At 39.1% G+C, this 22,574-nt stretch overlaps 1 protein-coding gene across 2 annotated transcripts in view; it reads left to right on the forward strand.

Annotated features, from left to right (window-relative positions):
* Positions 1 to 22,574, forward strand: part of Gpd2 (glycerol-3-phosphate dehydrogenase 2) — a 164,693-nt gene that overhangs the window by 77,396 nt on the left and 64,723 nt on the right. For both annotated transcript variants that reach the window (XM_008841740.3, XM_008841739.3), the window contains exons 4-6: positions 2,163 to 2,287; positions 3,723 to 3,820; positions 4,824 to 4,987. In XM_008841740.3, the coding sequence (XP_008839962.1) occupies positions 2,163 to 2,287; positions 3,723 to 3,820; positions 4,824 to 4,987 (387 nt within the window). The remainder of the gene's footprint in view (positions 1 to 2,162; positions 2,288 to 3,722; positions 3,821 to 4,823; positions 4,988 to 22,574) is intronic.

A 22,574-nucleotide genomic window follows, 5' to 3' on the forward strand; every position in this document is an offset into this window, starting at 1 on the left:
TTGCTATTTTTCTCTGTGTCTTTAATGCATCCAGGACTAAGTTTATTAAGCATTATTAATGTTTTAATAGCTTAGAATATGGCAGAACTTTAGCATACATGCTTAAAAACAGTATCATGGTTCCATGGTGCTTGTAATTTCTGTTATTTTTGCTAGTTAGGACATTAGCAGTTTGACTTTGAATCAAAATTCTCTATTTCTCAGTCTTCACTGGTTCCAAATATTTTGTCCTTTTAAGTCAAGGAAATTGCCCTGATTTTATGAAGACATTTTGGTATGATTTTTATACTGTTGAAAGTTATAAAAATGACCCTTTTGCTATTAGATGTAAATTATTCTGAATAAATGCACACATGGGTCTTCTGTCCCAGCTTTGTGAGTTCAAACTGCTTCTGATGCATAGTCTCACTGTAATCTGGTTCCAGGATGTTCTTCACCTTCTAAGAGTAGCCAGCCCCTAGACTTTCCCCATGGTATATGTTGATGTGTGCCTCAGGTCTTGTGAAGTCCTCTGGGCTAGCATGTCAGGCTTGCAGCCCTGCTGGTCATCTCCAGGCCAAAAAAGGCAGGAAGTAGATTTGTCCTCGAGAGATTTATAGTAACCTTCAAATTAAGAGGACCTAGTGACTTCTAAAATGGACCCGTCTTTCTTCAACCTCACCACCCTATCAAGAATATTTCCTCTGGGGCTGGAGAGATGGCTCAGCAGCTAAGAACACTTGCTGTTCTTGCAGAAGACTGGGGTTTGAATCCCAGCACCCACATGGCAGCTAACAACTGTCCATAACTCCAGTTCCAGGGGATCTGACAGCCTCTTCTGTCCTCCGTGGGCATTGCACAACACGGGTGCACTTACCTACATGCAGGCAATACATGCATACACATAAAATATAATGTATTTTTTTAAAAAAGAATATTTCCTTTAAAAAAATCTTTGTGTGTGTGTGTGTGTGTGTGTGTGTGTGTGTGTGTGTGTGATACATATGTGAGTTCAGGTGCCTGCAGAGGCCAGAACAGGTTGTTAGATCCCATGGAACTTGAATTAGAGATGGTTGTGAGCTGCCTGATGCAGGTGCTAAGAACTGAATTCGATCCTCTCCAAGAGCAGCAAGTGCTCTTAACTGCTGAGCCATCTCTCCAGCACCAGGGAGATCTCCTTTTCTCATGGATATTGCATTAGGGTCATTTGTCCTAGCTTGTGTTTCTTTTTAATTCTAAATAATTCTAAAATATTATCATATGCAAATGTTTTAAATTGCACTGTAAACTCAACAGCAGAAATTGTTTTTGTGTTTTTGCTTTTTAGTCTTTGTGCATGTATGTGTGCATGCATGAGATGTGCATATGCCACAGGGCACATGTGGTGGTCAGAGGACAGTCTTGTTTGGGGCAGGGTCTCTTCTTGTTTGCCACTATGCTTCTGTGGATATTCCTGTCTCAGCCTTCTGTTTCCCTGTGAGAGTACTGGAATTTTAGACTTGAGTGAAACCACCCTGTGTGACTCTTCATGGGTTCTGGGGATTGAACTCAGGTCCTCATGCTTGCATAGCAAGCACTTTACCCAGTAAACCATCTCCCCAGCCCCTGTTCTCCCCTTTACCTTGTGGGGTATCTTAGTTAGTTACCCCCCATGTCATATTTATTATATTACGACCTCAGGCATGTTTGCAAGCAGGAACCAGCACACAGGAGTCTAGCCTGGATTTGTGGGCAAGTGCATTAGAATAGCACAGAGAGGGAGAGGGGTGGGGAGGACAGACAGGGCCTGGAAGTTCTGGATTCAGTAGGGAGGGACAGATATGCATTCCTGGAGACTTTGTGACAACACCTAGTAAATTCCACGTGGGTAAAGATGGTGTCAGGCTCTCCTTTGATCCCCTAAATGCACTAGAGTATGTGGCTGCCATGAAATTGTACTGTAATGTTTTCTAGGTATGATTCATTCACAGTTTAATATGCTCTAGTTCTGGCTTGACTTTTCCCTCAGGAAGAGCCTAAAATCTCTTCATTATAATATAGACAGTGTATTGCACTTTGAATACAAATTTATCCATGTTCAGACTAATTTTTCCTGTGATGTCTCTACCCTGGAGAAGTGCCTTTAATGAATTACATACAAATTGTGTAATTTAAGAAGTTAATTTGGTTTTCTGGTTACATAGGACTAAAAACAGCCCTTGTAGAAAGAGATGATTTCTCATCAGGGACCAGCAGCAGAAGCACTAAATTGATCCATGGTGGTGTGCGATATCTTCAGAAGGCCATCATGAAGTTGGATATTGAGCAGGTAATTGTGTATGCTGGTTGTTAAACAAAAATTGCGGCTATGCTTTTTCTACCCAATTAAATCAGTCATTGTCGTCGTCGTCGTCGTCCTCCTCCTCCTCCTTTTCCTCCTCCTCCTTTTCTTCCTCCTCTTCTTCTTCCTCTTCCTCTTCCTCCTCCTCCTCCTCCTCCTCCTCCTCTTCCTCCTCCTCCTCTTCCTCCTCCTCCTCCTCCTCCCCCCCCTCTTCCTCTTCCTCCTCTTCTTCTTCCTCCTCCTCCTCCTCCTCTTCTTCTTTCCTCCCCTTCCTGTTAGAAATACTTAGTGTATGCTGCGGGGGTATCTTTGAGGAGAGGTGTGCCTGTTCTTTCCTGTAGTATTATGTTTATGGGTAATCGGGCCTTTTCTGTATATGCATGTCAAAGTAGCAGATTTACAAAACACTTTTGAATGTGTTGCCTTTTAACAATTGTGACTGGGTTTTTGCCAGTGGCCACCAAATTGCTGCTTCTCAGCAGTTTCAGGGGAGCTGTGTTGTGATGCAGATCTAGTGCCACATTGATCCCTTAACTGCAGCTGCAGTCCTGTGCTCGTATTGTCACTGACACATTCTTCAGGAAAAGATGATCTGAGTCACGCTTTCCCTGTGTCACACTTTATTGTGTCCAGTCTGCCACAATTTGAAAACTGCCAAGGCAGTGCGGAAAATGACATTTCCCAGAGGGGCGAAGAAATGAGCTTTCCTCCCTATCTCTTTTTAGTACAAGGAAAACACAGTGCTGTGGATTTGCCATTGTCAAGTTTTGAGTCTGTCCCCCTTTCTCGCCTTGACAAGTCTGTTGAATCTGTTCCCCTTTCTTATGTTTTTCTTCAGCATCATCTGCTAACTTCTGATGTGTTTTGGTTTATTTTGTCAATATCTACAGTCTTAGTCTTATATGTAAAATTCATATTATAATAACAATGCTAGCTCTTTAGGCACGCATAATGAGGGCCACCATAGTGAAGACAAAGGCTTCTTTACAGTCTGTAAAATACCCATCAACAACTACTTATTATCTTTGTTGGGTTTAGGGACAGCAAGAAGAAGTTTTCCCATGAATTTGAGCAATCTGTTATCTCCTACCTAGAGAAAACATAATGGGACCGAGAGAGGGAGACAATCCGGAGAATGCAAGATAAATGATTACAATAATCTTGTAACTCAAGTCAGGAAAATATCTTACACCTGGGAACTCTGACAGCATGTTTTTCTCCTATGCAAATACAGTTAAGGTTTCTAAAAAATCTTTGAGGTTGACAGCATGATGTATTATTAGAAATTTGATTAGGAGGGAGCTATCCTCGCTCAGAGGTAGAAGGTTTCTGTATATCAATCAGTTGGCAGGGTGTCTATTTGCCATTTGAAAATATTATGATCTGTTACTGCCAAACTAATTTTCTCTGTTTTGATTTTCAGTATAGGATGGTGAAAGAAGCCCTCCATGAGCGTGCCAACCTACTAGAAATTGCTCCTCACTTGTCAGGTCCATTGCCTATAATGCTTCCAGTTTACAAGTAAGCCTTTGGTATCACTGGTGTACTTTGTGTTAATCTGGGGTCAGTAGAACAATACAGATCTAATGGAAATAATCCCGCAGTGTGTATTTCTTAATGTGCTTTTAATTGGTCCTAATCTTTAAACCATTTCAAACACTTTCTTTGGTGTATTTAAAAGTGTAGATTTTCTTAAATACTCTCTATGGACCTGTGTCTAAGGACCAGATTTTAAAGGCAAAGGAGCTTGAGTTCTGTGTTTATAATTAGTGGTATCTTATTCCAGTTTCTAAAAGTATGCAAATGAGCAGCTGCATTTACAAGGAAGCTTTGGGATGAGGGTCATGTGCAGAGTGTAAAATGCAGACCCCAAAATACTGCAATGCAAAATCTGAATCAATTGTGTAGCAACTCAGAACCCAAACCATACTGGTTCAGTTTTGTTGTCCAAGTTAACCTAAACTGAATTTTGTTCAGGAGGTGTCAGATTGTACAGGATCTAACCTCATTTTCCTAATGCATGAAGTTTCCTTAAATTGGAGGCACAGGCACAATGATGTGAAAAGTGGATTGTATAACTCTTTTAGCCACATGGGTGGTGGGGGACTTGAAGCCAATTTGGTCACTTTGTCCACATTTTGCCACAGATTGCCCAGGGCGTCTTTCACCATGGGTGCAGTTTACATTCACCAAGGCTAGCAACCTACACTAGTTAAATCCATCTCTAGACCTGTGAGTCCCAGGCCTTGATATTTAATTTGTATATTTTCTGAAGAATTCTCATATACAGCAGGGTTGAGAGCTGTAGGGAAGATGAACTCTCGCTGATTGATTTCAGTTGTGTACATCAACTAGATTGGTGTCAGAAGCAGATATGCAGGTTCCTGGGTTTTTTTTTTTTTTTTTTTTTTCTTTCTATTTCTAGGTTATTTTGGGTTTCTTAAATGTTGTTTCTTGCTTTTTGTGTCATTCTATCATGTTACATTGTGTTTCTAAAGAAACCTCTCCCCTGCTTATGTTGTAGGTGGTGGCAGTTACCTTATTACTGGGTGGGAATCAAGCTATATGATCTGGTTGCAGGAAGTAATTGCCTGAAGAGCAGTTATGTCCTGAGCAAATCCAGAGCCCTGGAGCACTTTCCCATGCTCCAGAAGGACAAGCTGGTGGGAGCCATTGTCTACTATGATGGTATGTGATGTTTTTTCTGCTCTTACGGCCTCTGAGGGTGCATGACTGCACTTATAATATGTTGTAGTGTATTGTGTAGATAAATACTTTTAATGTTAATCTTACACAATACTCAAATGTACCGGCACATGTAGAAACACCATTTCCTCTAGTACTAGCTGAAAAACTACCCACAATGGTTTGTTCTAATACTTAGCTTTGCTTGATTTATTAATAATAATTAAGAATTTTTTTTTTTTGGACATCCTACACCAGGCTGGCCTGGAACTCACTATATAGCCCAGGCTGGCTTCAAAGTTGTGCTTCAGACTCCTGAAAAATGGGATTGCAGGTGTGAGCCACCATGCCTGGCTGTTGTGCTCTGTATTTCTCTTTTACTTCTACTTGTGTCTCATGGTTGGTTTGGTCCATTTCTCATAGTTACGAATTGCACCCCACCTTCATGCCATTCAATTTGTTATATGTTTGCCAGTGAATACTTGTCTTATGAATATATTATAATGTTGAAAGCAGCTGAAGATCTGTTAGGTTTTCTAGATGAAACCTCTATTTTCAAGGGGTTATAAACCTAGAGAAAAATGCCCCTTGGGCTGAAATTGACATGTTGTTGTTTTGCATAGGACACATTCTTGAACACATAATTTATGTTTTAAAGGTAGATGAACATTGCATCTGTTGAACCAAACCTTCAGGTTTTATTGCTCATTTTTTTGCTGGTAGATGTTTTCCGACTGACATTACCTACTGTACATTTGCTGTGTTTTCAATGTGAATTCTTCTGTGTGTGTGTAACAATGTAATTTGTACATTTTTATTTGAAGGAACTAGAAAGTATATTTCTAGATGGATTACAAACAACAGCAATCCAAAACAGTATAGGCAAAACCATTTATGAATCTTTACTGGTATTTTCAAAGCTATACAGGACTAGAAAATAGTCCAACGATATTAATTTATAAGTAGCTTGACATAGATAATCATACATATTCAAAAGGTTTAGAAACTTTATGGCACAAAGGACAACTTGGGCTTTGAATCACAGTGACTGGTCCCTTCCCCTTATTATAGTTTATCTTTGGTGTTAGATATATAAACTCTAAGCATGGAGAAATGCTTTTTGTTGTGTTGTTGTTTTAGAATATTTGATACATATGTTTATAATAGTACATTATATTATATTATGCTATCTGTGCCTTTAAGGCCAACCCTACCTTTTTTTTTTTTCATTACTTCATTCCAATGGTACCTTTCTGAATCAGTTCAGCTGTCTGACAGGCTTTCGTGTATAAATGCAGAATGTATATGTGCAGAGGGGGCAATGGGGACCAAACTCAAGAAAATGTCCTAGGAGCAACAATATTAGAAAAATGTTAAGGGTCTTAGACAAACATTAAAAGCTAGAAAATTAACAGTTTGCAGGGCCTTTCAGCATCTGAAACACCATGGGGGGGGGCACTTAACTACTTTTTTGGTGCCCTTGATGGAGCCTACATGTTAAAGGACAATCTTCACTGTGAATCTGCTTTCTCTGCATCAGGCCCTTAATGTTAATCCTTTGTAGTTTATTGGGTGATTACAGTAAAGAGGTTTTTGGTCCAGGAGGAGAAGGCATTCTGTAAATAGCATCCTGTCTGTCCTGATGTGGAAATGTTTGTGGCCTTGGCCTTCTGTTGCTCCCTCTTTCCACACAAATCCTTTCAAATTCTTAAATTTTCTATAACGTGGCATGTGTTAGGTACTAACTAATTCCTATTTTTTAACACGTGTGTATTGGAGTTCCCTACTGTAGAACATTAGTGGGTGTCACATCTCCACTTAGTTTGCTAATGTTTTGAATTATATACTCTCATTGTTTCTACATGGAGAATTCAAGGAAAATCCGTGTTTTCTAAAGCAGAGGAAACATTATTCTACTAGAATTAAGAAGAAGTGTTCCATTAATCTAGAATCGATCTTTATAGCTGGTTATAGGCTACAGAAATACAAATTGAGCAAAAATTATTGAAAATTTCTTTAAAATAATGTCCGAGTGCTGTTTGGAAATGGATGGTACAATCCTAAGTCTTGATCTGAAGAAGTGAAAATAATTATATTCGGGTTATTTGAAATCAATTATTTGCTTTTCACTTTGTTCTGAAATTATTCAGGCTGAAATGTGTTATATTTAAAGTGAGACAAAACAAGTGTGTCAAAGAGTAGAGTTCTTTGGTTTCTTGATGTATTCACAGACAGAGGCTACTCCTATTTTACCTAATATGGTGTGATGAACAAAATACATGTTCCTGTGAAAACGCAGAAAGAAGCGTGAAGGCCAAGGCAGCATAAGCACCAAATGTACCCTCAGAAAAAGGAAGGAAAGTCTTGGCCAGAAAAGCGGTATTTCTACACTTTCAGAGAGAAAACAGTATTTGAACCATCACAAACTGCTGTGTATTTTGTAAGATAAAAGCTTCATTCCTAAAACTAAATACACTCTTCCTCATAAATAACATCACATGGGGCTGGGGACATGGTTCAGTGGGTAAGCACGCTGACTGTGCAAGTATTAGACCTGAGTTCAGATCTCCAGCACCCACATACAAAGCCAGTGGTCGTGTGCACTTAAAATCTCAGAGGTGCGATAGACAGAAGGATTGCTGGGGCTGGCCAGCCAGCCACTCTAGCCAACAGAACAGTGAGCTCTGTGCTAAGTGAGACACCCTGTTTCAAGGGAATAATGTGGAAGGCAACCGAGGACGGCACCCAGTTTCCTCCTCTGACTTCTGTGCACTTGCCTGCACATACATACAGCACATAAACACACAACCATCACACTTACACACACACACACACACACATACACACACACACACACACGAGGAAAAATCAAGTAACCACTATGAGAGTATAAGTTGGCCCAAGTTATTTCAAAATGAATTCAGACTTGAAATTAAAAAAAAAATACTTAAATTCTCCTGTAATGACCTATTTTGTTGTTGTTGTTGGGTTTTTTGTTGTTGTTGTTTTTGAGACAGGGTTTCCCTGTGGCTGCAGCTGTCCTGGAACTCACTATGTAGACTAGGCTGGCCTTGAACTCACAGAGATCTGCCTGTCTCTGCCTCCTGAGTGCTGGGACTATTGCCTGGCTGTAATGACCTATTTTTAAAGTGAACAGAAATAGTTTTTCTAATTCCTACTTAGTTCTAATGAAAAAAGTTGCATAAGTTCATAAACTGAACATTTAAGTGCTAACAGAAGTTTTGTTAGCTGAAAACTCTTATTAGCAACACACCACACAGTTACTTTAGCACCAGTAGGAAGTGGAGTCTATGGAAACCATGGGACATACGAGTCAACATTACCAGGGATTGCCAAGTTGGTCCAGGGATTGAGGCAACCGTTAAAGTCTGTTCATCACAGAACTGTTAGGGCTGTAAGGTGTTTGTTTCGAAGTACAAAATGCACAGATATCAGAAGATTTTTAAAAAATTACTCATAACCATAGTTCATCTTAGATAAATTTTGATAGCTGTTGCATATGAATAAGGTAAAACCAATTTCTCTGCAAAACATCATGGAGATAGAATAAATTCTCCATGCATTTTGTTTGTGGATACATGTTCTCACTGTATAGTTCAGGAAGGCCTGGAAATCTCCACCCTCCATCTTCTGCCTTCCTGGTGCTGAGATTATAGGTGTGCACCACCATGAGCAGCTCTCCGTACTTTCTGATATAATTATATTGGCTATTTTGTATATGGCATAAGTATGACCCACTGTGATATTTCACTGTTAACTGTTAAAAGACAAACTGATACATATGGAGAAATAACTGCTATCTTTTTAAATGCAGACAGAGTAAATGTCAAGTTTCTCAGTAAAATCCATATGAAATGAAAGTTAGGATACGAGTGACATACCAGATTTTTCCTCTAGTTACAACCTCTTCTTATATTCTTTAAAGAAAATATGTAATCTGCTCCCTTACTTTCTCTGTGAACCATGTCCTAGTGTTTCCTCCCAGCTCCTGGCCTGCATCTAGTAGAGATTCATTAGCTAGGTCCTGATGCTGCCATGACCACTATTGGAGAGGGTTAAGAGGTAGAGAGTGGTGACCAAGCCATTCTCCAAAACAGCCGGAAGTATTTAGGGCTTGGTATGCTTGGGTGGCTTGGCAGGCTGTGAGACTTATGTGACTAGCTTCTGGGGTACAGCAGGGTCCTGAGGAACTTATTTTGACTTCTTCTGTCAACTTTAGTTTAGGTTTTTTTAGATGCCCGTGGTGGTGACACATGCCGGTGATCCTAGCACTTGGGAGATAGAGGCAGGAGATGGTGTTCAAGATCATATTCAGCTACGTAATGAGTTCTAGGCCAGCCTGGGCTACAGGAGACCTTGCCTCAAAAAACAATCAAACAAAAGCCAAACCAAACCAAAAAAAGAAAAAAATCCCATTTCCCAGAGTGGATCCCTGGTGCCATTCTAGTTGGACTTCAGTTATCCAATCCAGTGCACAGAAAATGAGATATAATTAAAAATCATTAAAAATTTAAAGCCATTAAGTAACCCCATTAAGCTTCTATAAAATGAGTACAAAATTATAGCTTTAAATTTTCCTCTCTGCCAGTCAAGACACCGACAGAGAAAGATGTCTGTTATTTTATATCCGACAGTGCTCCTAAGTATTCCTTGCGCACATATGAAAATAGCAACCTGAAGAAACTACATTGGCTTTCCCAGTGTAAATAAAAGTTGGTTACATCCATGTAAGGGGAAGTAAAGTCTAACATTCACTAGAATATTCATTTTTATTCCAGCCTAAAACTCACACCATACAAATAGATGAAATAGCTTGTGAGAAAGCAAAGCCAATTTAATCTCTGGCTCCCCTGAGGTAAATGTAGTTCACAGTCCTGCCCCCACCCCAACCTCAGCTATAATCCCTGGCTCCTGGAGGTAAAAATGCACTGAAGTGAGGAAAATTCTGCAGCAGGATATAATGATCCAAAATGACAGGGACAGTAATGACAATGAATTTCATGTCCCCCAGTCACGAGCTGGAGATGCTTGACTAGGCTGACTTACGCAATTAAATTGTTACAGGTACAGCAGGAGATGCAGTTAGCTATGTGCTTTGGGGAACGATGCCTCTGGCAAAAGGCAGATTATGGAATCTAGACTCTTTTGTTAGACACAAACTATTACTCCTTTAGGCATGCACCAAGATTGTGCACTTTAATAAAAGAAAGTCAGGCTAAACACCAGTCTTTTAAGGTGGTGATTTTATCTATCCTGAAAGCTTAAACAAATCGGTTATTCAATACCATTAAGGTGATCATTTTTAGTCTTATGTTTTCATTTTTTTCTCCCATCAAGTTCCTAGAACATAAGTGAAATCTAAAGATGGTCTCGGACCCCCTTTTACACTCCTTGTAGACAAGAGGTTGAACTAATTGGGTGTTACCTACTTTAAAGCAGAGATCCCACATTAATTTCTCCAGTGTGATAGAGAAATAAGTTGAATCACAATGGAACATTGTAGACTTAAAAATGAAATCCCACTGCCGTTTGCAAGTTTGTACTGCTTTTGCTGCTTTACACCGTTCTTGTAATTGGAGTGTAGTCTCCTAAATGGTGGGAGAGCCTCGTGAGGCATCCGAAAGGCTAAACCACTAAGTTCTAGGAGGAACACATTGCAGCTTCTGCTTAGCTCTTTAAAAATCGAATTCTGTAGCCATTTCTATTTTTGTGTATGGTTCAAATGTGTATAGCATGTGAATGTCATGGTCCATGTGTGTGGTTTACAAATGAACGTGGTTGCTGAGGATATATGCTCACCTTCACTTTACTTTTGAGGCACACAGCTTTTCATTTTTTTTGGTCCCTGGCGAAGTAATCATTTAATTTGTTTGACAACTGGTTTATTTAAATGTTTTTAAGATGGATGTAATTAACAAGAGAAAAAAGTTTTGGAAGGGTGAACATGACCAGATCTCTTTTTTATTATTTATTATTTTTATTTTATGTGTATGAGTGTATTGCCTGCATGTATGTCAGTACATCCGTATCATGTCATGCAGTGCCGGAGGAGGTCACAAGAGGGCATTGGATCCCCTGGAACTGGAGTTACCTACTGTTAGCTGCCATGTGGGTGCGTAGAATTGTACCTGGGTTCTCCACCAGAGCAGCCAGTGCTTTTAACTGCTGAGCCGTCTCCCCAGCCCTCACATCTCTTCCTTCCCTTTCAAAGTATAATTTCTATAAGCTTTAATTGATTGAGGGTACAAAAACAGAACAAATCTGTTGACTAAGAGGGACATTATCATGGGGACTCAGAAGCCAAATTGTCAAAATTTGGCAAAATATATAAAACACTTTTTTGGGTTTTTTTTTTTTTGAGACAGGGTCTCCCTGTCCCTCAGCTGTACTGGAACTCACTATATAGACCAGGCCTGGCCTCAGTCTCATAAAGAACTGCCTGCCTCTGCCCTCTCTAGTGTTGGGATTAAAAGCGTGTGCCACCAAGCCTGGCATAAACACTATTTTTATTTTAAGCTCTTAAATGAAAACTTTAAGATCTATTTACATAAACAAGGCTTCTACAATTTTCAAATCCTTATTGTACAAAGGTTTAAAATTATGTTAATATTGACACATAAAAGAATAGACGTCTTGGGAGACATGCAGGTTGATATCTGTGAGTTTGAGGCCAGCCAGGCCCTGCCTCAAAAACCTGCTGTAGAGCTCAGAATATTATCAGTAGATAAAAGTTGCCTGTGGCTCTTTCCATTCTACCTTCTTTCCTCCGTCCTAGATCAGGGAACTTTCTCATTTTAAAACCTTAATGTATAGATATCATTAAAGAATAAAATACTATCTAGATTTGTTTTTAAAGTTTGTAAAATAATTCTATGATATGCTGTAAAAGTTGATATAGGCATTTGGAAGCACACTGTGGAGCTGAGTGCATCTGCCTTCTGATGCAGAAATTCTGTCACTGCATGATCCAGAAAAATTCTTGAATTTGTCCACCAGGAGATAAGCACAAAAAATTCATTAAAGTACCACATATGATTAAAAAAAATGGAAGTAAGGGAAATATCCACCAAAAGATGAATGAATAATGTATAATCTTCCATAGTGGAGCAAACCCACATTGAAAGTGAATGAGCTATGACTGACTAACATGGGTGAGTCTTAGGAAGGCAGTGTTGACAGCAGGATGGTAAGGTGTGGCAAATGCTATCCTGGAAGCTTTTCTACAAACTTAACTGTATATTGAACCACATATTGTATATCTATAAATTCAGGCTTGTAACTACCTTACAGACTTTTGAGATTTATATGAACTAGTAAATGTAAAATACCTTTATTCACACAAAATGTTGTTCAAATATTAATTGCTGAATTTAGATTGATTTAATGGATGCTTTTCACTCCAGCACATTCTACTTTTCATTGAAAATGCTCTAAAATGAACATCAGTTAGTTCTATAAGCATCCCCTTATGGATTTAAAATTTAATGATTTTTTTTTTCCAGTAACATTTGCCAAAACTTTTTAGGGAAAAACATTGTGCATATGAACATGGTCTGAGTAAGTGAATAATGTTTGAAATTTCAAGATTTAAAACAAAGTGTTTTCCAAGAACTTCCTTTAAAGTTACTTGCTTTTGGATGTCAGTTTATTTCCTATATTTTTGTCCATGTGCGATTTTACACCTCTAAATTCACTGAATAGTTTTTAATATTGATTTCCTACTGTCTGTACTCTTATAACACTTCTCTGATTGTTTTCTGTGAGTTCCATAAATGAAGCTGACATCATGCTCATATCACAGGCGTTTCTTTTTTTTTTTTTTTTTTGCCCTCAAATGTTGCCTTTTTGCTATTCAGTATATCTGGATACCAACTAATGCTAAATGAAATTTGACATGTACCCTTAAGAAACAAAACTTATAAACTGTGGCTTTAAAAGAAACCTTGAATAAATAGGACATACCACGTCCACCCAGGCTAACATCCAACATATGCTTTAGCTTCCTGATGACTGAGGCAAAGCACAAGAGCCCCCAGGAAACTTGGCAATTGCTTATTGCTCACTTGACAAGCATGTATTAAATACCAGGTTTTCATTCTCTTAAATTTTTTGTTTTTTAAAAAGGACACAAAAAGAGACCTGATCAGGTATAACATACTGCTGTAGTAGTTACCCATAATATACCTTGTATGTTAAAGCTTAGAAACTACTGAAGACTCTCCAGTGTTCGAGTACTCAGTGGCCTGAGCAAATAGTTCTGGTGGGTTCATGGTAAGCTCTCTTCTTTTCCTACTCTTTTTCAGTTGACCCTTTGCTTTAAAAACAAAAACAAAAACAAAAACAAAACACATCAAAACCAAGACCAGGGTCAAAAGAAAAACCTGTTATATTAAAAATCTATTTCTCCCTCCAGTTTGCTCAGAATTTATTTATTTGGTCTCCTTGTAGCCTGGCTCTTACAAAGATCTGCCTGCCTCTGCTGGGATTAAAGGTGTGTGCTACACACCCAGATATTTTGTCAAATGTTTTGCTCTTACAATCAACAATGTTTTACTTTTGTGTAACAGTATGGTTTTCTAAGCAATTTTCATAAATTATTTTAGTCAACTCATCTGTCTGTGAGAGCTGGGTTAGGACACTATGATCTGTGTTTTTCAGAGGGGACTATAGTTAGATATTTGGGTCAATACTTTGGATACATGCAGTTGTGAAATTATTTTACTTATTGGAAATAACTGCAGAATGAAGATGATAATATGGCTTCTTTTTATCCACCATTAATGTCTTAGTTACTTTCTCAGTGCTGTGATAATAGAACACCATCATAAGAGCAACTTAAGAGAGAAAGGGCTTATTTTGGCTCACAGTTCCTGGGGATGTCCATCATGACCAGGAAGACATGACAGCAGATAGGGAAGGCATGGCGGTGGGAATAGGCTTGTCAATGAGAGCGAAGAGGAAATGGGGCCAGGCTGTAAATCGCCAAGATTCACCTCTAGTGACTCACTTATAGCTAGACTTCACCTTCTAAAGTTTCTACAACCTTTCAGAACACCACATTCGGCTGGAGACCAAGTGTTAAAACTGACTTGTAGGGGACATTTCACATTCAAACTACAATTATAGTGTTAAAATCTGTCATATACTTTAACAAATAGCAAAGTATTTCACTGAGGCAGACACATTTTTATTATGGGAAACTCAAATACTTTTAACAGAAATGAGGCTAATATAAGGGATTTCCACTTTCAAAATTTACAAACTGACCCATGGCCAGACTTTATCTGTGCTCTCATCTGCTTTGTGCCCTCACTCTGAGACCAACCATTTACCCAAGAATATCCATAAATACTTACTCGGTATTGTTAGTTTTTCACCCCTTCCTGGAGATTGAACCCAGGGCCTTGTGAATGTTGTGTATGAACTGCACATCCCAGCTTACTTAGCCTGTACCTGTGAACAGACTGTAAACACCTAAATTGTTTAACAGTAATATCTTAATTTAAAATAGCTGGTCACATTCACACACCCTCTTTGTCTCATAATTTTATATACTCTTGAATAAGCTCTTGAATAAGAAGGCAGTTTGTAAAATAGAGTTTCCCAGGCATAGCGGAGACATGCCTATAATCTTAGTATTCCAGAAGCTACGGCTGAAGGATTATGAGTGAGAGGCCGTCTCTGGCAACACAGACTCTGCTTTAATGCTTTAACAGACAGAAAACAAAGCTCTGATTGTAGGTCAGTGGTAGAATGCTTGCCTCTCATGCTCAAGGCCTTGGATTTGATCCCCTGTATCTCAAAAATGGGGAAAATTCTGAAGAGCCTTGCAATCCCAGAACTCAAGAGTTTCAGGCATGAAGCTTTTGAGTTTGAAGTCAACCTGGGTCACATCATAAGGCTGTGTTTTAATACTCCTCCCAAATAAATTTGAGACAAGATCTTCCTGTAATGCCAGCTGACCTGGAACTCACTATGTAGACCAGACTGGACTTGATCTCACAGAGATCCACCTGCCTCTACCTCTGGAGTGCCTGCTGTGAAGTAAGCAGTAGCTAACTTACCTCAAAGAACACATGGACCAAGGCAGAAATGCAGAGCATCTCTTGATGGCCTTGGAAATCACACAGTGTATTAGTCATAGTGTGCTAATTGAATTGGGTCACAGAGGAAGCCAGATTTAACCAGGATGCTACAAAAGGAAGAAAAATAGGAGACAGAGCATATTGGGTAGAGACCAGCCGGCTTTGGTGATAACCTTCCTAGAGGTACAATGAAATTGTTTTGCCAGAACACTCTAGGTAGGGGAGGTGAGTATCTGTTTTATGTCTTTTGGTTCCTTGCCCCTCTTCATTAGTCATAATCATTGCCTAGCTAAAGGCAATATTTCATTAGAGGTAAGGGATTTTAAATATTTTATTTTTTGTATGTATGCATATAAAGGATTTCCAGGCATGCCAGGGTTCACAAGTGGAGGTCAGAGGACAGCTTATGAGAGCTAGTTCTTCCCTTCTACTAGGTTAGTGGCAGGTACCTTTAAGCTGAGCCATTTTGGAAGCTCTGGATAGGGGTTTTCACAATAGTATTTTTCTAACTCTGTTTTTTTTTTCTTTCCTCTTCAACTATAATAGACATTTTGGCTGGATATAGTAATCTGGTTTGTCATCTTTGGTCATTTAAAACTGGGAATGCTTTGGTCCAGTCTCTTTGGCCTTTCATAGTTTGCACTGAAAAGTCAGCTGTAATCCTGACGGGTTTGTGGCCTCAAACTCTGGCCTCGAACTCACAGAGATCCACCTGCTTCTGCCTCCTGAGTGCTGAGACTAAAGGTGTGTGCCATCATGCCTGGCTTTTTTTTTTTTTTTTTTTTTGGTCTTTTTGAGCTGTTTTTCTTTATTAACTGGGTTACTTAATAATTTTCATTTCAGCTGTTTGCTTCCCTTTAGATACATTGTATATAGGAAACTTGTATACTTGAAACTTTTTTTTTTAATATGAGTTTGCAAAAAGTATGTGTTAGTTTTTCTACCATTTTTGCAAATATAATGAGATTGTTTTAGGGATTATTAACATAAACTCATTAGATGTATTGAATTTGTGTCTGTCCATTAGATGACTGATGTTTAGATTGCCTCATCTCTGTCCTGTGCCATCTCCTTGGGTGGCTCCTGAGCACTTCTAATACACTTCCAAGGTCAGTGATGATATATGTGCCATCTTCCATGGCAAGATACTTGAGTCACTCTTGAAACTTAACTACTCTTTCTCTTTTTTTTTTTTTGTCATCCTTTTATTTATTTTGAGTATGTGTGTGCATGCCATGGCAGCATGTGGAGATCACAGGATAGGTGTCGATGTTGGTTCTCTCCTTTCACTATGTGAGTTCCGGGGATTGAACTCAGGTTGTCAGGCTTGGCGGAAGTGCCTTTGCCTGCTGAGCTATCTCACCAGCCCCCACCCCCCCACTGCCCTGGAAGCAGCCATTTATCCATGGGAGAAATATGTGGGAGACACTCATTAGAGACTGTATCTCTCTGCTCTGGATGTTTATTGTAGCAGATTGGTCATTATTTTCAGGTCTTTCAATAGAAAGAGTTGGGTTTTGTTGTTGTTTTTTGAGATACTTGTTATCTGTCCTATACTAGTCTCTGGCCTCTGCCTCCTGAATGCTGGGCTTAAATACATGTGCCACCACATCTTCCTAGGAACATTTTGAATAAAGAAGAAATACATAGTGTGTTCTTAGATATGATGCTACTTCAGAATTTGAGGGCATAGTTTTTATTTGATCTTATACCTCCAAAAATCATACTGTTAAAAACAGTTTAATTTTGTTTTCATTTTGTTGCTGTTAGGATATATGTCTGTGGGCACGTATGAATTGCTGTCATAAAGCTACTTGACATACTTTTCTGTCAATGTGGTTGTGCTACCAACTGAATTAATAAAGCCATTTCATTTTGCTTTCAATCATTGGGGATATATTTTCTATTTTTTCAAAGATGTATTTATTTTTATTTTATGTGTATGTTTGTATGTCTGCTTCTCTGTATGTGTATCACATGGGTGAAGGAGCTCACTGAGGCCAGAAGAGGGCATCTAGTCTTTTGGAACTGGAGTTACAGTTGAGCTACCTAGCGTAGGTGCTGGGAACTGAACCTAGGCTCTCTACAAGGGCAGCAAGTACTCTTAACCACTGAACCAACTCCAACCCTGGGATATGTCTCCTCCTCCTCCCCCTCCCTCTCCCCCTCCTCTTCTTCCTTCTCCTCCTTCCTCCTCCTTTTCCCTCTTCAGTTGAATTATTGCAATTTTTATATAATACAATTTGATGATATTTAGATCCCTTTCCCTATCCCTACCTTCCCTTATTGTCTCCTACCCAATTTAATATATATATGGTCTAATTTGTATTCCCAAATATCCTTCAGTGTGGGTCCATCCACTGGAGCCTAGTTAACCTACAAAAAGTCCCATGCTTGAAAGAAACTGCCTCTGCCTCTCCCAGCAGCCATCTGTTGCCAGTTTCCTTAGGTGGGGTTGGATCTTCTTAGCCAATACTTCATGTCTGTGCTGGGATATTTTTTCTGGTTTGAGTTTTTGCGGGACTTGTGCATGTTGTCACCATCGCTGTAAGTTGATTTGAGTAACTGGCCAACTGTCTGGAAGACTGTTTCCTCATGGTTGTCTATTACCTCTGGCTCTTACAATCTTTCTGTCCCCTCTTCTACAATGACCCCTGAGCCTTGAGGGAAGAAGTTTGATTTAGATGTCCTATTCAGGGATAAGCACTCTGCAACCTCTTGTTCTATGCCAGTTGTGGGTTTCTGCATTAATCACCATCTGTTGCATAAAGAAACTGATATGGCAAGAGCTGAGAGATGAACTAGGTTACAACACTGTCATAAAGAGTTAGTTTGATACAATAACTGTTTAGTAGAAAACTAGTATTAGATTCTCTCCTATGTCCTGTGATCTGTTTAGCCTCAGGTTCCTAAGCCTTGATATCAATGTCAGGTAAAGGTTTCATCCTAGGAAGTGGACCATAAACCCAATTAAAGAGTGGTTGGTTACTCCCATAATATTTGTGCCAGTATTTGCATCAATGGCCAGGGATATATCTTCTTAAAACTATATTTTTGTTTTAAAATTGAGTAATATACAGGCTTTCAAGCAGGGCTAGCTTTTCTTTGTCTTCTTCCTTCTTTTCCCTTTCCTTTCCTTTCATTCGTTCATTTATTTATTTATTATTTATATTTATTTATTTATTTATTTATTTATTTATTATTTATTTATATTTATTTATTATTCGGTCTTTTTGAGACAGGGTCTCCCTGTAGCCTCAGCTGGCCTGAAACTTACTATGTAGACCAGGCTGGCCTTGCACTCACAGAAATCTGTCTGCCTCTGCCTCCCAAGTGCTGGGACTAAAGGTGTGTGCCACCACACCTGGCCTCCCTTTCTTTTTTAAAAGGAACTAATTATTTAATTATTGGGCGGGGTATGTGTGTGCATATGTGATGCATGGGTGCATGCATGTACAGGTCCTTATGCCTATATGCACATGTTGGGGCCAGAGGAAGGCTTTGGGCACCCTTCTCTCTCACTATCTGCTTATTCTTTTGAGACAGGGTCTCTCACTGAACCTGGAGGTAGGCTGGTGGCTTGTAGGCCCCAGTGGTTCTCCCATCTGCCCCCAACAGTGCTGGTATTACAGGCATATATGTTCATGCCTGGCTTTTTTTGTGTGTGGGGGGGTATAGAGTCAAACTCAGGTCTTCATGCTTACAGGAAAGCACTTGTAACCCGTGAGCCATCTCCTCCAGATAAAAATAATTGTTTTATCTTAAAATTTTAGTGTAGCCTTTCACTGTGAACAACAGAGAAAGATAGTCAGTGTCAACCTCTGGCTTTAATATACACATGGAATGATGACTGTACTCATGTACCTGTACAAACACACACACACACGCACACACACACCATATCCAAGAACCAAATACCATGGAATTAAATTTTATAACTGTGTTGTTAACTGTTGAGATTAAAATATATGCAATGGTAGCCATCAGTAAACCATATTGTCAAGTTATTTTTCTTTTGATAAATGAAAAGTAAATCTTATTTCCATTCTTTGGATGCCACAAACAACAACAGAAAACAGTATATTTACCAGTTTTATCTGATAGAGAACTTAAAATTAGTCTGTGAACCTGAAGTGCTATTATTATCATTATGTAAAATATGCTCTGTTTTTTTAAATTTTCTAAAACCTAGTTCTTATCATCTGCTTGCATTGAATGCCAGTTGCTTTAGTCAGACTCACTGCTCATGTTAATTATAGTCTTTTAGAAAGATGGGCCTGTCTTATACTAATGCATGAAATTATATACTTCTTGGAAAATTCTCGTTTTGCTATGGATCATATTAATAGTGCGTTAAAAAATTTAGAGGTGAAGCTAATTAATTGAGCTTGAGGTTAAGATTTTAAGGTTCCACAGTGCCAAACAGGAGAAACCTTCCTTTGAGTTGTTGGCTAGGGTAGTCCAAGAGACTCCCAGAATCCCACAAGTTGATGTCACAGTCCTTGATTGCCTTGAAGGTAAGACCCTATCGCTGAAGACAGGGCATACTTTGGACACAGGATTTAGAGCAATGGAGCTGGGACTGACCTGGAAGCCACCTCCCTTGAAGGCTTGCTCTCATAGCTTTGGAGAGTGCTATGCAAGCTAGTAAAGGAGACTATCAGTCAGTGGTCCAACCCCAGCTTCAAGGCCTAAAAACCGTATCAATGACCAGCATAGCAAATGACATTGGTGCAATAGTGGCACTTTTATCTTGGGGGGTAATCAGCAGCTACCTTATTGAACTTAGAGCCCACTCAGTGGGAGGAAACTCATGTATAAACAGTTAACCAGCCAAAAACACATAGCTGGAGAGATCATAGATCTTAGAGAAAACCCAAGACTGTCACATCTCTAGACAAATGTAATTTCTTAGTATGTGCAAAATATGGCTACTTCAATTTATAGACAAGTATTCCAGTCACCACCCATCAAAGAAGCTTCTTTTTCAAGAGTCAGATAAATACAGAGTTCCACAACTAGCGATACACAGAGATTATCTGTGAATTGTCCAAGTCTAAGTGACACATCTAGGATGTAACCTTTATACCTAAGGCTCACGGAACATAGAACAAGGGATGAAGAGAACACTAATGCATCTTTCAGTTCTCATCAATGAAGCTCCCTCATGCAACACAGGCCAGGAAAGCCAAACGTCACAAATGGCCAAAATGCAGAGAATAAGAGCTGGCAGAGTGTAGGTCCTTGGACAGGACTCCTATATCAAAATCCATCCACCCAAGGCTCAGGGACCATTGCAAAAGAGGGGGGCAGGAAGATTATAAAAGCCAAAGAGGAGAGGTGCATGACCATTTGTAAATAGTCCTACAGGCTCCTGGGACTCTTCTCATACAAACCTATAGCAATGGTCTCTAGCGTGCGCAAGACCCATGCAAACTTAAGCAGACAAAAACCCAGCACAGAACTGTGGAAATGAGCAGCAGGCCCCAATTTTAGTTGAAGAATTATTGGCAACTGATTACTGCTGGGTGAGGAAGAGCTGATCTTCTTGAAAGGAGGGACTCTAGATAGGCTGACTAGATCCTAGTGGATGAACTTGCACTGAGGGACATCTGGGAGACACTATACATGATAGGTCTTAACACAAATGACAAAATTTATGAACTCCAGTGAGCAGGGCATAGGAGGATGCCGAAGGGAAATGGGGTATAAAGATGATTTTCTGTATGAAATACACAAAAATTCAATTAAAAAAAAAAAGATTTTAAGGTTCCAGGGACTTTCTCCTTTTGATTTAAGAATTTGGGAAAACTGCATGGTCAGGGATAAGCTTAGAGTGTGTGCATTTCAAAACTTAAGGTAACTTTCCAGTGCGTTCACTTCAAAGTGACATCTTATAGGCCACATTTAGAAAGAGGGGGAGAGGGAAAAAGTTGACATTGAAATATGAAGACACAAATTGGAAATATGATGCAGCAGTGATTGGTCATCAGGAAGCTGTTTTGATTTTAGGAACTGTTTTTTGAAAACTTGGTTGTATAGTTTAGTGCCTCATGTTACTTACTGGTAAGGGTTGATAGGTGCTCAGGTTCTTATCACATTTTAAAAAATTTCTTAAAAAGATTTATTACTTTAAAAAATATTTTATTTATTATTTTTATTTTATGTGTATGAGTGTATCACCTGCAGGTGTGTAAATATACCCATGCTGTGAGTGCTGGTGAAGGTCAGAAGAAGGCATTAGATCCCCTGGAATTGTAGTCACAGATGGTTAGCCACCCATGTGGGTCCTCTGCAAGAGCAGCTGGTGCTCTTAACTGCTGAGCCATCTCTCCAGTCCTGATTTATTACTTTTATGTATAAGTATGTATGCCTGTGTGAGTATATGTGCACCCCATGTGTGCAGGAGACCACTGAAGGCAGAAAAGAGTGGATCCCTTGGAATTGGTGTTAGGTACTGTTGTGAACCACCTTGTAGGTTCTGAGAACCGAATCTGAGTCCTCTGCAAGAGCCGTATGTACCATTAATTATTGAGCCATCTCCCAGCCCCTTTGACCACTCTTAACATTTGTTCTAGCATCCCTTTTAGGAGATCAAAGGTTTGACCATGAAAATGCTTAGGAAAGGAAGAAAGAGAGAGAAGAAACTGTGGAATGCATTTGGAGTTCTGTAGATGGCACAGAGCAGCTGTCACTATGTAACAGAAAGTCAGTCTAGTATTGTTCATTTGGCCTCCCAAGAAAGAGCACTAATAAGAGTATCTATTCTATTCAGTTAGAAAGCCAACCCTGGTTTTGGTTACCTGTCTACCAGCAAGCCCTAGAAAAATGGGGCTGAGGAGATGGCTCAGTTGGTAAAGGTACTTGCCGCCCAACAATGACTACTTGAATTTGATCCTTGTAACCCACATAAAGGTGGAAAGGAGAGAACAAACTCCACAGAATTGTCCTCTGACCTCCAACATGCCTGCTGTGGCCTGCATACCTCTTCCTCACAATAATAATAAATAAAATTAAATTTAAAAAACAGTTGTGAAAAAGTCATTGGGGACATAGTCCTTATGAATATAACTAACACCTTAATAGAGTATATTCTCTAGAGTTAACCAGATTACTATTTCAAGTCAGAAAGTGGATTTTCAAACTATGGTCTTTATTACTCTTAGTACTTACTCATATCATACCTTATATTAGTAAAGTACTCTGTAGATATAGCCACTCATAATAAACTAGAAACTCTGTATTATCCAAAGTTTTAAGCCTTCTTAATTTTTAACCTGAGGCGGACTATAATGGATGAACATGATCATTCACCTTTTACTTTATCTTACAAAGATGGACGCTTCACTGAAAGATTAACTCAGTCTACTCTTTGATAATGCTTATGTGTAGCATACCATAGCTCAATAGTTACCTTAAATATGTTTTGGTAGAGGAGGAATTATAAACACATTTTATTTTTATAAAATATTTATTATTTTATG

This window comes from Nannospalax galili, unplaced genomic scaffold (genome assembly GCF_000622305.1).
Source record: "Nannospalax galili isolate Female #2095 unplaced genomic scaffold, S.galili_v1.0 scaffold1181, whole genome shotgun sequence".
Lineage (NCBI taxonomy): Eukaryota > Metazoa > Chordata > Mammalia > Rodentia > Spalacidae > Nannospalax > Nannospalax galili.